Source organism: Schistocerca nitens, chromosome 12 (assembly GCF_023898315.1).
Source record: "Schistocerca nitens isolate TAMUIC-IGC-003100 chromosome 12, iqSchNite1.1, whole genome shotgun sequence".
Taxonomy (NCBI): Eukaryota; Metazoa; Arthropoda; class Insecta; order Orthoptera; family Acrididae; genus Schistocerca; species Schistocerca nitens.
In genome coordinates this window covers 153,033,667-153,047,238 of record NC_064625.1, presented here as the reverse complement: position 1 = coordinate 153,047,238, position 13,572 = coordinate 153,033,667, and the positions used below count along the sequence as shown (strand labels likewise).

The window sequence follows — 13,572 nt, the reverse complement described above, 5'->3', positions numbered from 1 at the left end:
GAGGAACTGGGTTTCTTTGCAGCCTTCTTGGAAATATGATGTTTAGAAGGAGGAGGAACTGATGGTTGTGAAGTTGGGGCACGTAAAAAGTCTTCACGAGTATGCTCTTTTTTCGAAGTCTTGGTGTCTGACTTGTGGGCTCGAGATTTAGCAGAACACGATGAAGGGTGAGCCATAGAGTGGGCAGGCGAAAGTGGTGAGGTTGAACGGGCGATCTTTGCGCTGGCCGATCTGACGACCGTGGCACTGAAGGTGAGGTCACAAGTCTGTGTGGCCGCCTCCTTTGTTGGCCGAGGAGAAGCAAGGACAGTGCTGTATTTTCCTGTCTGAGGCACGGTGGGCTGTCGACTGGTGAATAATTTTCGAGCAGCAAAGGTCGACACCTTTTCCTTCACTCTAATTTCCTGGATGAGCTTTTCGTCCTTAAAAATGGGGTAATCACGAGAGGAAGCAGCGTGGTCACCCATACAGTTGATGCAGTGAGGGGATGGAGGTGGACAACCACCCTCATGGGCATCCTTGCCACACTTAACACATTTGTCCGGATTGGAACAGGACTGGCTGGTGTGCCTGAACCGCTGACACCGATAGCAATGCGTAGGGTTTGGGACATAAGGGCGAACGGAAATTATCTCATAGCCTGCTTTGATTTTCGATGGGAGTTGAACTTTGTCAAATGTCAAGAAGACAGTGCGGGTTGGAATGATGTTTGTGTCAACCCTTTTCATAACTCTATGAACAGCCGTTACGCCCTGGTCAGACAGGTAGTGCTGAATTTCTTCGTCAGGCAATCCATCGAGGGAGCGTGTATAAACGACTCCACGTGAGGAATTTAAAGTGCGGTGCGCTTCAACCCGGACAGGGAAGGTGTGGAGCAGTGAAATACGCACCAATTTTTGTGCCTGGAGGGCACTGACTGTTTCTAACAACAAGGTGCCATTTCGTAATCTGGAACAAGACTTTACAGGACCTGCAATTGCGTCGACACCTTTCTGAATAATGAAAGGGTTGACTGCGGAGAAGTCGTGACCTTCGTCAGACCGAGAAACAACAAGGAACTGTGGCAACGATGGAAGAACTGTCTGTGGCTGAGACTCGGTGAACTTACGCTTGTGAGCAGACATAGTGGAAGGTGAGGAAACCATTGCGGAAGAATCCCCCATGATTACCGGCGTCTCCGATGGCACGCTCCTCCCTTGTGGGGGCCCTCTCTGAGGGCACTCCCGCCTTAGGTGATTGTTCACACCTCAGGTCACACCTCCCGACAAACGGACAGAGGGACCAATTGGCACTTTCGGAAGGTATCAGCTCTGGTAATCACCCCTCCCTGGGCCTCGCTGTTACCAGGGGGTACGTACGTGTCCTACCTGTCTACCCGGGGCGGGGAATTACGCGTTACCCCGTCACCGGCTACACACAAAAATGCGTGGGTCGGCCTTCAGACACGCACAGGGAGGAAGAAAGAGAAAGGGCAAAACAAAGAAAGAGAAAGGGAAGAGGAGAGGTCTCAAACGCCGCAGCGGAGAAAAGGGTAAAGAAGAGGTAAGGAAAAGAGGACAAAGGAAGGATGATGACATACAAGCAGAGAAGGTGAAGAATGCGGTACATTTACGAGCGTTCGTCTCCGGACATAGGCACAAACCATACTCCCAGAGGGGGAGAAAGGGAAGGAAAGGGCCAGAGGTGAGGGGAGGAGGGGCGAAGATGGGGGAGAGGGAAGGATGCGGAAAAGGAAGGTATGCAGCCCGGAAAGGAAGGAGGGCCACATTAGCTCGGGGTCCCGTGCTCGCTACGCACGTATCCACAAAAGAGTTGTGGACCCCCTGGGGGGCAGATATTGGATGATAGTACTATTGATGATATCATCAGGATAAAGCTGGATGTCATCAGATAGAAATAATGTTTAGTGCAGGACGGAACTAAAGAAATGTTATTTGCTTGCAAAGGCACAGGACTGACTCTTGTGGCCTTCTTAAGTGAGCACACTTCCATGACAGCTTTTCATTCCCATAGATATACTGCTGCCCATTACAAGTTGCTCTAAAACTACCACAGCATACTATCTGAAAATTTGAGCCACTGAATTTTTCTGAGGATTATGTCAGAGGGGATGGTATCCAATTCTCTGCTGAAGCTTTAGTGTCAACACCATGGTTCCCTGAAACTGTATAGTGTATTTCAGGTCATCAATTACTGTAAACGTTTGACTACCACTGGTGTCTGCTTGCAGAAATCATTATTTTATTATTATTGCCTTTCACAAGAAACCGCTTATGCTATTGAAAGACAGAGACAGCTACTGTACATCGAGGCACTTCTATGAATTAGTGCATTTTAGTAGTCACAGTGTTTGAAGCATAGTTTGTGCTTTGTGGCTGTAGGTGATCATTCCTTTTTTTGTGATGATATTGGAGGAGATCACTGACAGTGAAAGTAAGTATATACACACATCAAAAAAAGTTTTGCATCACCCCAGTTCCCAGAACTCTGGAAGACAGACATTGACCGCGGATACTGTATCACAGACACAGTCCCTTTGACTGTTCAGAGATGTCACTAAACCTGCCCACTGAGGTAAACAACCCTGCATGAGCAGCACCTATTAGACGGAGCGGGTCCGACAGCCGATCTCCACCAGGCAGGAGGTACACAGCTCTGGTTGCCTGTAGTTCAACCATACCTAGATGGTCAATACCACGGTTTGATCACGTCCTCATTGATACTTTGGGCCAGGAAGGGCTCTCATCAAGGGAAGTGTCCAGGAGTCTCTGAGTGAACCGAAGCTTACTTATTTGTTACATAGTTTAATTCTTAATTTCTTTGCATGTTTTTGGGTACTTGCATTGTTTAATTCATAAATTTCGGGTGTATTACAGTATTTGAGAGTTGTAGCATTGCGCTTTAGTGTTTAACTCTTAGATCCTTACTTAAATTGCGTGTGAGTTTCGTATAGGTGGTGTAATTTCGAGTTTTAGTTACTGTAATCGTAAATTCAGGCAGATTGTAGCGCAGTCATTAGGCATTTGTACAGGTTAGTTAATACATTCTTTGCATGTTTCCCTTGCGTTATCTAGGCACGGACTCGTGTTTCAGTAACTATTGTTCAACATCGATTAGAATGGACAGGGACTGTGATTTCTGTGTTTGGATGAGGGCTGAGTTGGCATCTCTTCGCTCACAGCTGCAAGTGGCGCTGACTTCGGTCGCGCAGATTGAGGCTGTTGCCAATGGGCACCACTGTGTGGAGCCGGACTTGGGTATCACGGGGATATCAACCTCGTCCCGTCTGTCCCCAGATCGGTCTGCCGCTGTGGTTGCCCCGGTTGCTGCCCACAGTGGGGCTGAGCCCTCGCCTGTGGTTGATTGGGAGGTCGTTCCAAGGCGTGGCAGGCAGCGAAAGACGTCCCCGGAGGCTGATCAGAAAGCCTCCCCGGTGCGTCTGACAAACAGGTTTCAGGCACTGTCTCTGGCTGAGCCAGATGCAGCTGCCTGCCCTGTTTCAGAGGATGATTCTCAGTCTTTAAGGTCCGGGCAATCACAGAGGGTGGGCTTATTGGTAGTTGGCGCGTAATGGGGCCCCTTAGGGATATGGTGGCTAAGGAGGGGAAGAAATCCAGTGTGCACTCCGTGTGCATTCCAGGTGGAGTCATTCCTGATGTGGAAAGGGTCCTTCCGGATGCCATGAAGAGCACAGGGTGCAGCCAGCTGCACGTGGTGGCACATGTCGGAACTAATGACGTGTGTCGCTTTGGATCTGAGGAAATTCTCTCTGGATTCCAGCGGCTATCTGATTTGGTGAAGGCTGCCGGTCTTGCTTACGAGATGAAGGCAGAGCTCACCATCTGCAGCATCGTTGACAGAACCGACTGCGGACCTTTGGCGCAGCAGAGCCGGGTGGAGGGTCTGAATCGGAGGCTCAGACGGTTTTGCAACTGTGTTGGCTGCAGATTCCTTGACTTGCACCATAGGGTGGTGGGGTTTCGGGTTCCGCTGAATAGGTCAGGAGTTCACTACACTCAGCTGGCGGCTACACGGGTAGCGGAGGCTGTGTGGCGTGGACTGGGCGGTTTTTTAGGTTAGAAGGCCTCGGGAAAGTACGGGGTGGGCTGCAATCTCAAAGGGTGCATGGCAAATACAGGATGTGCTTGGATCAAGGAACAGTCGGAATTTTAGTTGTAAATTGTTGTAGTTGTGCTGGGAAAGTCCCTGAGCTTCAAGCGCTGATAGAAAGCACAGAAGCTGAAATCGTTATAGGTACAGGAAAGCTGGCTAAAGCCTGAAATAAGTTCTACAGAAATTTTTACAAAGTCTCAGACAGTGTTCAGGAAAGATAGAGTAGGCAGAATTGGTAGTGGAGTGTTTGTGTCTGTCAGTAGTGGTTTATCTTGTAGTGAAGTCGAAGTAGATACTCCGTGCGAATTGGTATGGGTGGAGGTTATACTTAACAGCCAAACCAAGTTAATAATTGGATCCTTTTACCGACCCCCAGACTCCGATGATATAGTTGCGGAACAGCTCAGAGAAAACTTGAGCCTCGTAACAAATAAATACCCCACTCATACGGTTATAGTTGGTGGGGACTTTAACATTTCCTCGATATGTTGGCAAAAATACTTGTTCAAAAGCAGTGGTAGGCAGAAAACATCTTCCGAGATTATCCTAAATGCTTTCTCCAAAAATTATTTCGAGCAGTTAGTCCACGAACCCACGCGAATTGTATATGGTTGCGAAAACACACTTGACCTCTTAGCCACAAACAATCCAGAGCTGATAGAGAGCATCATGACTGATACAGGGATTAGTAATCACAAGGTCGTTGTAGCTAGGCTCAATACCATTTCTTCCAAATCCACCAGAAACAAACGCAAAATAATTTTATTTAAAAAAGCGGATAAAGTGTCACTAGAAGCCTTCCTAAGAGACCATCTCCATTCCTTCCGAACTGACTGTGCAAATGTAGACGAGATGTGGCTCAAATTCAAAGATATAGTAGCAACAGCAATTGAGAGATTCATACCTCATAAATTGGTAAGAGATGGAACTGATCCCCCACGGTACACAAAACAGGTCCAAACGCTGTTGCAGAGGCAATGGAAAAAGCATCCGAAGTTCAGAAGAACGCGAAATCCCGAAGATTGGCTAAAATTTACAGACGCGCGAAATTTTGCACGCACTTCAATGCGAGATGCCTTTAATATGTTCCACAATGAAACATTGTCTCGAAATTTGGTAGAAAATACGAAGAAATTCTGGTCGTATGTAAAGTATACAAGCGGCAAGACGCAGTCAATACCTTCGCTGCGCAGTGCCGATAGTACTGTTACCGACGACTGTGCCGCTAAAGCGGAGTTATTGAACGCAGTTTTCCGAAATTCCTTCACCAGGGAAGACGAATGGAATATTCCAGAATTTGAAACACGAACAGCTGCTTCCATGAGTTTCTTACAAGTAGATACCTTAGGGGTTGCGAAGCAACTCAGATCGCTTGATACGGGCAAGTCTTCAGGTCCAGATTGTATACCGATTAGGTTCTTTTCAGATTATGCTGATACAATAGCTCCCTACTTAGCATTCATATACAACCGCCCGCTCACCGATAGATCTGTACCTACAGACTGGAAAATTGCGCAGGTCACACCAGTGTTTAAGAAGGGTAGTAGCAGTAATCCATCGAACTACAGACCTATATCATTAATGTCGGTTTGCAGTAGGGTTTTGGAGCATATACTGTATTCAAACATTATGAATCACCTCGAAGGGAACAATCTATTGATACGTAATCAGCACGGTTTCAGAAAACATCGTTCTTGTGCAACGCAGCTAGCTCTTTATTCGCACTAAGTAATAGCCGCTATCGACAGGGGATCTCAAGTTGATTCAGTATTTCTAGATTTCCGGAAAGCTTTTGACACCGTTCCTCACAAGTGACTTCTAATCAAGCTGCGGGCCTATGGGGTATCGTCTCAGTTGTGCGGCTGGATTTGTGATTTCCTGTCAGGAAGGTCGCAGTTCGTAGTAATACACGACAAATCATCGAGTAAAACTGAAGTGATATCAGGTGTTCCCCAGGGAAGTGTCCTGGGACCTCTGCTGTTTCTGATCTATATAAATGACCTGGGTGACAATCTGAGCAGTTCTCTTAGGTTGTTCACAGATGATGCTGTAATTTACCGTCTAGTAAGGTCATCCGAAGACCAGTATCAGTTGCAAAGCGATTTAGAAAAGATTGCTGTATGTTGTGGCAGGTGGCAGTTGACGCTGAATAACGAGAAGTGTGAGGTGATCCACACGATTTACAAAAGAAATCTGTTGGAATTCAATTACTCGATAAATAGTACAATTCTCGAGGCTGTCAATTCAACTAAGTACCTGGGTGTTAAAATTACGAACAACTTCAGTTGGAAAGACCACATAGATAATATTGTGGGGAAGGCGAGCCAAAGGTTGCGTTTCATTGGCAGGACACTTAGAATATGCAAGAAGTCCACTAAAGAGACAGCTTACACTACACTCGTTCGTCCTCTGTTAGAATATTGCTGCACGGTGTGGGATCCTTACCAGGTGGGATTGACGGAGGACATCGAAAGGGTGCAAAAAAGGGCAGCTCGTTTTGTATTATCATGTAGTAGGGGAGAGAGTGTGGCAGATATGATACGCGAGTTGGGATGGAAGTCATTAAAGCAAAGACGTTTTTCGTCGCGGCAAGGTCTATTTACGAAATTTCAGTCACCAACTTTCTCTTCCGAATGCGAAAATATTTTGTTGAGCCCAACCTACATAGGTATGAATGATTATCTAAATAAAATAAGAGAAATCAGAGCTCGAACAGAAAGGTTTAGGTGTTCGTTTTTCCCGCACGCTGTTCTGGAGTGGAATGGTAGGGAGATAGTATGATTGTAGTTCGATGAACCCTCTGCCAAGCATTTAAATGTGAATTGCAGAGTAGTCATGTAGATGTAGATGAAAGTGATTTTGTTTGGACATGTAGGAGATACAGAGGGACAGGAACTGTCGATGACATGCCTCGCTGGCTGTCCAAAGGCTATTACTGCAGTGGATAACCGCTACCTACGGATTATGGATCGGAGGAACCCTGACAGCGACACCACCATGTTGAATAATGCTTTTCGTGCAGCCACAGGACGTCGTGTTACGAATCTAACTGTGCGCAGTAGGCTGCACGATGTGCTACTTCACTCCCGATGTCCATGGTGAGGTCCATATTTGCAACTGTGACACCACGCAGCATGGTACAGATGGGCACAACAAGATGCCAAATGGACCGCGCAGGAATGGCATCACCTTCTCTTCACCAACAAGTGTCGCATATGCCTTCAACCAGACAATCGTCAGAGATGTGTTTGGAGGCAACCCGGTCAGGCTGAATGCCTTAGACACACTGCCCAGTGAGTGCAGCACGGTGGAGGTCCGATGCTGCTTTGGGGTGGCATTACGTGAGGCTGACATACGCCACTAGTGGTCACGGAAGGCGCCGTAATGGCAGTACGATACGTGAATGCCATCCTCCAACTGATAGTGCAACCGTATCAGCAGCATATTGGCGAGGCACTCATCTTCGTGGATGACAATTCGTGCCTCCATCGTGCACATCTTGTGAATGACTTCCTTCAGGATAGTGACATCACTTAACTAGAGTGGCCAGCATGTTCTCCAGACATAAACCCTATCAAACATGCCTGGGATTGATTGAAAAGGGCTGTTTATGGAAGACACGACCCACCAACCACTCTGAGGGATCCACGCCAAATCGCCATTGAGGAGTGGGACAATCTGGACCGACAGTGCATTGATGAGCTTGTGGATAGTACACCATGATGAATACAGGCATGCATCAATGCAAGAGGACGTGCTACTGGGTATTAGAGGCACTGGTGTGTACAGCAGTCTGGACCACCACCTCTAAAGGTCTCGCTGTATGGTGGTACGACACGCATTGTGTGGTTCTCATGAGCAATAAAAAGGGCAGAAATGATGTTTATGTTGATCTCTATTCCAATTTATGGTACAGGTTCAAGAACTCTAGGAACCAAGGTGAAGCAAAAGTTTTTTTGATGTGTGTATAAATCATTATGACATAAATTTGAGATTGCACTACGTATGTTGTGAGTGGTTTCCAAATGAAATCATCGGAGCAGTACACACATTGCACATAAATTTATCAAACAGTGGGAACTCCTGGTATGAATATCAACAATGTAGGAAAAGACAGATTGCTACTTACCGTACAGAAGACACATTAAGTTGCAGACAGGCACAATTAAGATGCACTTACGTAAAGCTTTTGGCCACAGCCTTCAGTATTAACACACACACACACACACACACACACACACACACACACACACACACACACACACACACACACACGCTAGCACACCTCATGCACATATGAGCACCAATTCCAGTATCTCGGGCATTCTTATCCGAGATACGGGAGTTGGTGGTCATGTGTGATGAGGTGTGTTTGGTTGTGAATATGAATAGTGTGTGTGTCTTTTACTGATGAAGGCTGTAGCTAAAAGCTTTTGTGTAAGTGTCTTAATTGTGCCTGTCTGCAACTTAACATGTCTTCTTTATAGTACGTAGCATATAAATTTATTAAATTTTAGGCCCATTTTTGCTTGCTATTTAAGTCTGATTTCTTTTAGTCATTACGAGTTCATGGAAGTTGAGATGTGCGATTGTGTTTAGAAAAAATGCCCCTTTAAAATATATTTTACAAAATGATGTGTGATTATAAACTGTGTGTCCCACTAGCTTTTACTTAAAACAGGGTGCAAATTATCCACACTGTACTCATCCAGTGTTTGATAATGAGAGCACTTAGCAACTTCCTACAAACTTTAAATATAATTTCAAATCTTTTCAAAACTGTTTCTCACTTACTTTCTTAATGTCAAATATTTAACACATTAACTCATATTTAAAGTAATCAGAAGTTTGAAACTATTTTATACTTGGAAGATAGACTCGTTGCAGATTTAGGGGTTTACTGGTATTTATAGATTAAAAGAATTTATTATGATTAGTGCCAATATATAATAATAATAATAATAACAATAATAGTAATAATAATAATAATAGTAATATGAACCATTTTGTTTCATGCACGATAAAAGAACATCTCTGCAAATAGATCAGAAACACAGAACAATAAAATGTGGTACAAATGATACGGACACAAGAAAGCGAATCTTATGTGATTGGATATACAATTACATATTTTTATCAATAATTTATTGCTTTCATTGTTATAAGAAAGTGAGTCTGACATACATGCTTTCACATGTTGGTTAACGTGCTCCTAATTTTTATGCTCGAAATGTTTTATGAATGCTCTGGTTCTCTTTAAGCATAAAAGTGAAAAAACAAAGCAAAAAATTGTAATATACAAGAATTTGTATGTTTTTAATTTTGATTTACTATTAATTACATATTTCTGTATATGATTTGTGATGATACAATATGTTTTATTAAGATTTGTAATGTGTATTTCTTTTGTCAATAATTCTATTGTATTTTATGATGCCATGAAAAATATTTATTTGTCCTGCTTCTGTGACTACAAAAGAAAAATAAAACATAAGACTGGATTTATAAACAGGGCGCAAAATTTTGAAAATGGTGGTGGATGCCCCTTTTAAGTATTCTGATAAAATACAGCAGAGTAAGTACTCTGACTCTTTCTCAATACTGAGTGATGTTCCATTTCTTGCCTTATGTCTACTGCCAACCTGTTACAGACTTTTGCACCAAAATAAACAATTCCATCTGAGTCATACACAGGGATGCATAACCCATCTGGAAATTTTTCTTCCTTCCAGTACTGTGTTTGAGTATGGTGCAAATCATCTTAAATTCATTCTTGTTATTAATGATAAATACCGTACACCACCTATCCAAAAAGTTCCGAGACTTGTTTTATTCCTGGCATATAAGTGGTCTCAGTGCCGTAACTATGGTGGCAGCTCGAACTGCCCACTGTTAATTAATTTAGAGAGGTATGCTACAGTTTTACTAATATTTATTCAAACCTTGGCCGGCTTCAACATTTTAAAACAATATCTTCAGGCATATTAAAATTATTGTATTTGGTAGTAAATACCATGTGGTCAGATCAGTCAGTGTGAGAGTTCCAATCACTGCATGTTGGCAGAAACTGACTGCCGCCGGACAGCCGGATGGTAAGAATGCCAATCACTACATACTACACACTACAGTGTTGTTATGTATCACCAAATACAATTATTTCACACACCTGAAGGTGGGATTTTAAAATCTCTAAACAAGTCACGGTTTGAATGAATATTTGTACAACTGAAATGGATCTCTCAACATTAATCATAACTCCTCCAAGTTATATGACAATGACTAACAACAGATATGCATTCAACCAGTCAGCTGTGAGTAAGCAGTCTTAAGTAGTGGACATGCAGCTGTAGTGCATCAATGTTTGTCACAGATTCATTGCAATCAACATCTCTGAATCAAGTGTCCAAGACACGCTCTAGAATGTCTGAAGAAGAGAAAAGTGTGTGCAAAGTTTGTCCCGCACACCTCGACTCCAAAATAAAAATGACACTGTGTGGACACCTGCTAAGACTTGACTGAAATGTACAATGTAGACAATTATTTTCTGGAAAAAGTGTTACGAATACAAACCCGTCACAAAGTGTCATGGTGCAGAAATTCACATGAAGGGCCAATGCTTTGACAAGTGAGTGACATTTGAGCCAATATGACACTGAGTTGAGCAACATTCCAAAAAAGGGCTTTTTTTAACAGTTTCACACGGTCTGCACATAGTACTCAAGTGGAGGGAGACTATGTAGAGCATCTGAAGCACTAAAACCATCGACTTAACTTCCCTCTACATGTCTCTGACAGGGTATACTACTTAGTGTTTTGGCACGAGTGTAACCATCCTCAAAATGGAAGTCTTCAACAATGGATTACTTACATATCATATACAGAACAATCAGCAACTGCAAACACATATTTCTAAAATGAGCATACTTGTATGTCAGAACAAATGAATTGAAATGCCAGAGCTCGGAAAACCAGTACACTGGTAAGACCTAAGTGGATTTGAAAACAAGACATGAAAGAACACACTAGGTGTTGGAAACACATGAAACTAGTCATTCAGCATTAATGGAAATTCATAGAGCAAAATATCTCTCTCTCTCTCTCTCTCTCACACACACACACACACACACACACACACACACACACACACACACACACACAATACATGAAAGTAATAAGAAGGAACAACCCCAAGAGAAGTCAAGAGTATTCCACATGTCATGGCAGTTACAATATATCGTGTGATAATGTGACAACATGAGCATTCCACAATGTGCATTGGACTGGTACGGCATTGTGTATCTGAATGCCATCATAAAATAGAGTTCCAGTACAGAACATCACGGTAAAGGTAGAAATGAAACACACGTACTGGAACTCGGTGTAAATTTATTGCGCACAAGTACAAACAGAACAAAACTGAATCAAACTCAAACTACTGTGCTCAAAAATAGTCCCCCAGTGCAGACACACACCATTTCTAACAATGGAGAAGGCACTGAATGCCTTTGGCACGCTACCAGTCTGTGCCACCTGTCACTGAAATGCCGAGAGGACATTCGCCCTGGCTGCAAAGTGCCTCCGACACAATGGTTTCCTCAGTTGTGGAATGAGATCAGAATTACATGCACTGAGGCCTAGTGAATAGGGTGGGTGAGGGAGCATCCATCTTCTAGCACTGCCAACCTTACAGCGAATGTTTCAAACACTGGTACAAAGTCATCGTTGCATGTGGTTGCAGTCTGTTGGTCGATTTCAGTAATTATTGCTGCAGGCTTTCGAATGTATTTACTGCTATGATGGTGATGCCACACATTTGCATGATATACCATAGTTGCCACAACTTATGGAATGACACTTGCGTATTAATAATACAAGAAAAGTAGCACATAATTAATCAGTTTGAGAAACCCAAAATATGCTAAATGACTAAACAATGTAGATATCTCCTATTTTTCTAGACGTCCATCCCCACAGTCCAAGGCTGCTGTCTTATGAATTATGCACCACACTGATACGTGAAATGAGCAAAAAAAAGTTGGTCACCAAATGGAAAAACTGACCATTATTTCTTACCTTAGCAAGCCATCTTTCTTTATGATGTCAACAGGATTCTGTGGATCATGTATATTGTCATTGAGCAGCTTTTCAAATAACTGGAACTGCAGAATTATCCCAGCAGCTGTACTGCAAATTAAAAATACAGGTGTCCATCTTAAAAATGGAAAGATGCTTCTCAAAATGGGTGCTTGTTACCATAGCACACAAAGAGTTTTTTTTTTTTTTTCTTTTTGCACAAGATACTATGCTTAACACTGAGTCTGCATATATGCATTTATAGACTTCTGATGCTTACCAAACAGTAGTAAACAGCCCGATTTGCCCATCACAGGACCCATTAACAAAGGTGTGTCTAGTTATAGTCAGCAATCCTGTAACAATGGGCTTCCACAGTAGTTTGCTATATGACTTTGATTTTAATATAGGGAGGAGTTCCAAGTGTAGTGTTGAAGGGAAGAGCTCAGACACTGCCAATGATTTGGCTCGTATTTGGCAGGTTGCTTGTGGACCACATAATAAGAAGGGCTCCAAGATACATTTGCTCACTGCCTCTTTGTTTCTGATAAAACCACTGCTAAAGTTCATGACAGGCAATTTACTCTAAACTGATGATATTGATAAATAATTGAAAAAAATGAGCAATTTTCATCATCATATGTGATGTCCGTGTAGGCACATTTCCCACGAAATCAAGATTAACTATTACGGTTGCCACTTACGAACCTGTAGGATTAACACCCTTCAACAAAAGTAGTGCTGGCTGAGTGTCCAAGGCATGTGCCTGTTGATCGGGGAACTTGTGTTTGATTTCTACATACTCTCAGAAGTTCTTGTCCACTGTATTTAATTCTGTAGATATATGAAATGAATTCGCTTGAAGTATGCTCGAAGTTTGCAACAGACTAATGATGGAGAATGACTCCTTCTGGACATCATATACAGGGTGGTCGGAAATACCCATTACAGACTTCTAGGACACATAGAGGGTAGTGAGTACATAACATTTTTACAACAGAAGTTGTGAAGTGCATGCTGGATGCTGGAAAAGTCTCACTGTGAGAGTGTAAATTAATATAGTTTGTGTGGAAGTGTGTGTACAGATGTAACTACTGGACATCAAAATGGAGGCACACAGATGTACACTAACCAAAAAAAGCCGCATATACTGTCGCAAGCCAGCATCCAGCATTATGCTAGCAGCAATGATGTAACATCCTGAAACCATGTGAAGATGAACCTGAAAAGGTTTGAAAACCAGTTTATGGAATAAAACATAATTATTCAAAAAAGTGACTGGTTGCAGTTCTGTATAACTTATTTACAACCATCGTAATTCTGACAACATTGCCTGCCTGAAGTTGACAACACTCCTCCACCCGTCATTCACATTTAGTGATACAG

At 43.0% G+C, this 13,572-nt stretch overlaps 1 protein-coding gene across 1 annotated transcript in view; it reads right to left on the bottom strand.

The window, feature by feature from the left end:
- LOC126215115 (angiotensin-converting enzyme-like) overlaps positions 1-13,572 on the bottom strand; it is a 398,784-nt gene that overhangs the window by 17,664 nt on the left and 367,548 nt on the right. Inside the window, exon 12 of the mRNA XM_049941769.1 lies at positions 12,187-12,297. Coding sequence (XP_049797726.1) covers positions 12,187-12,297 — 111 coding nt within the window. The remainder of the gene's footprint in view (positions 1-12,186; positions 12,298-13,572) is intronic.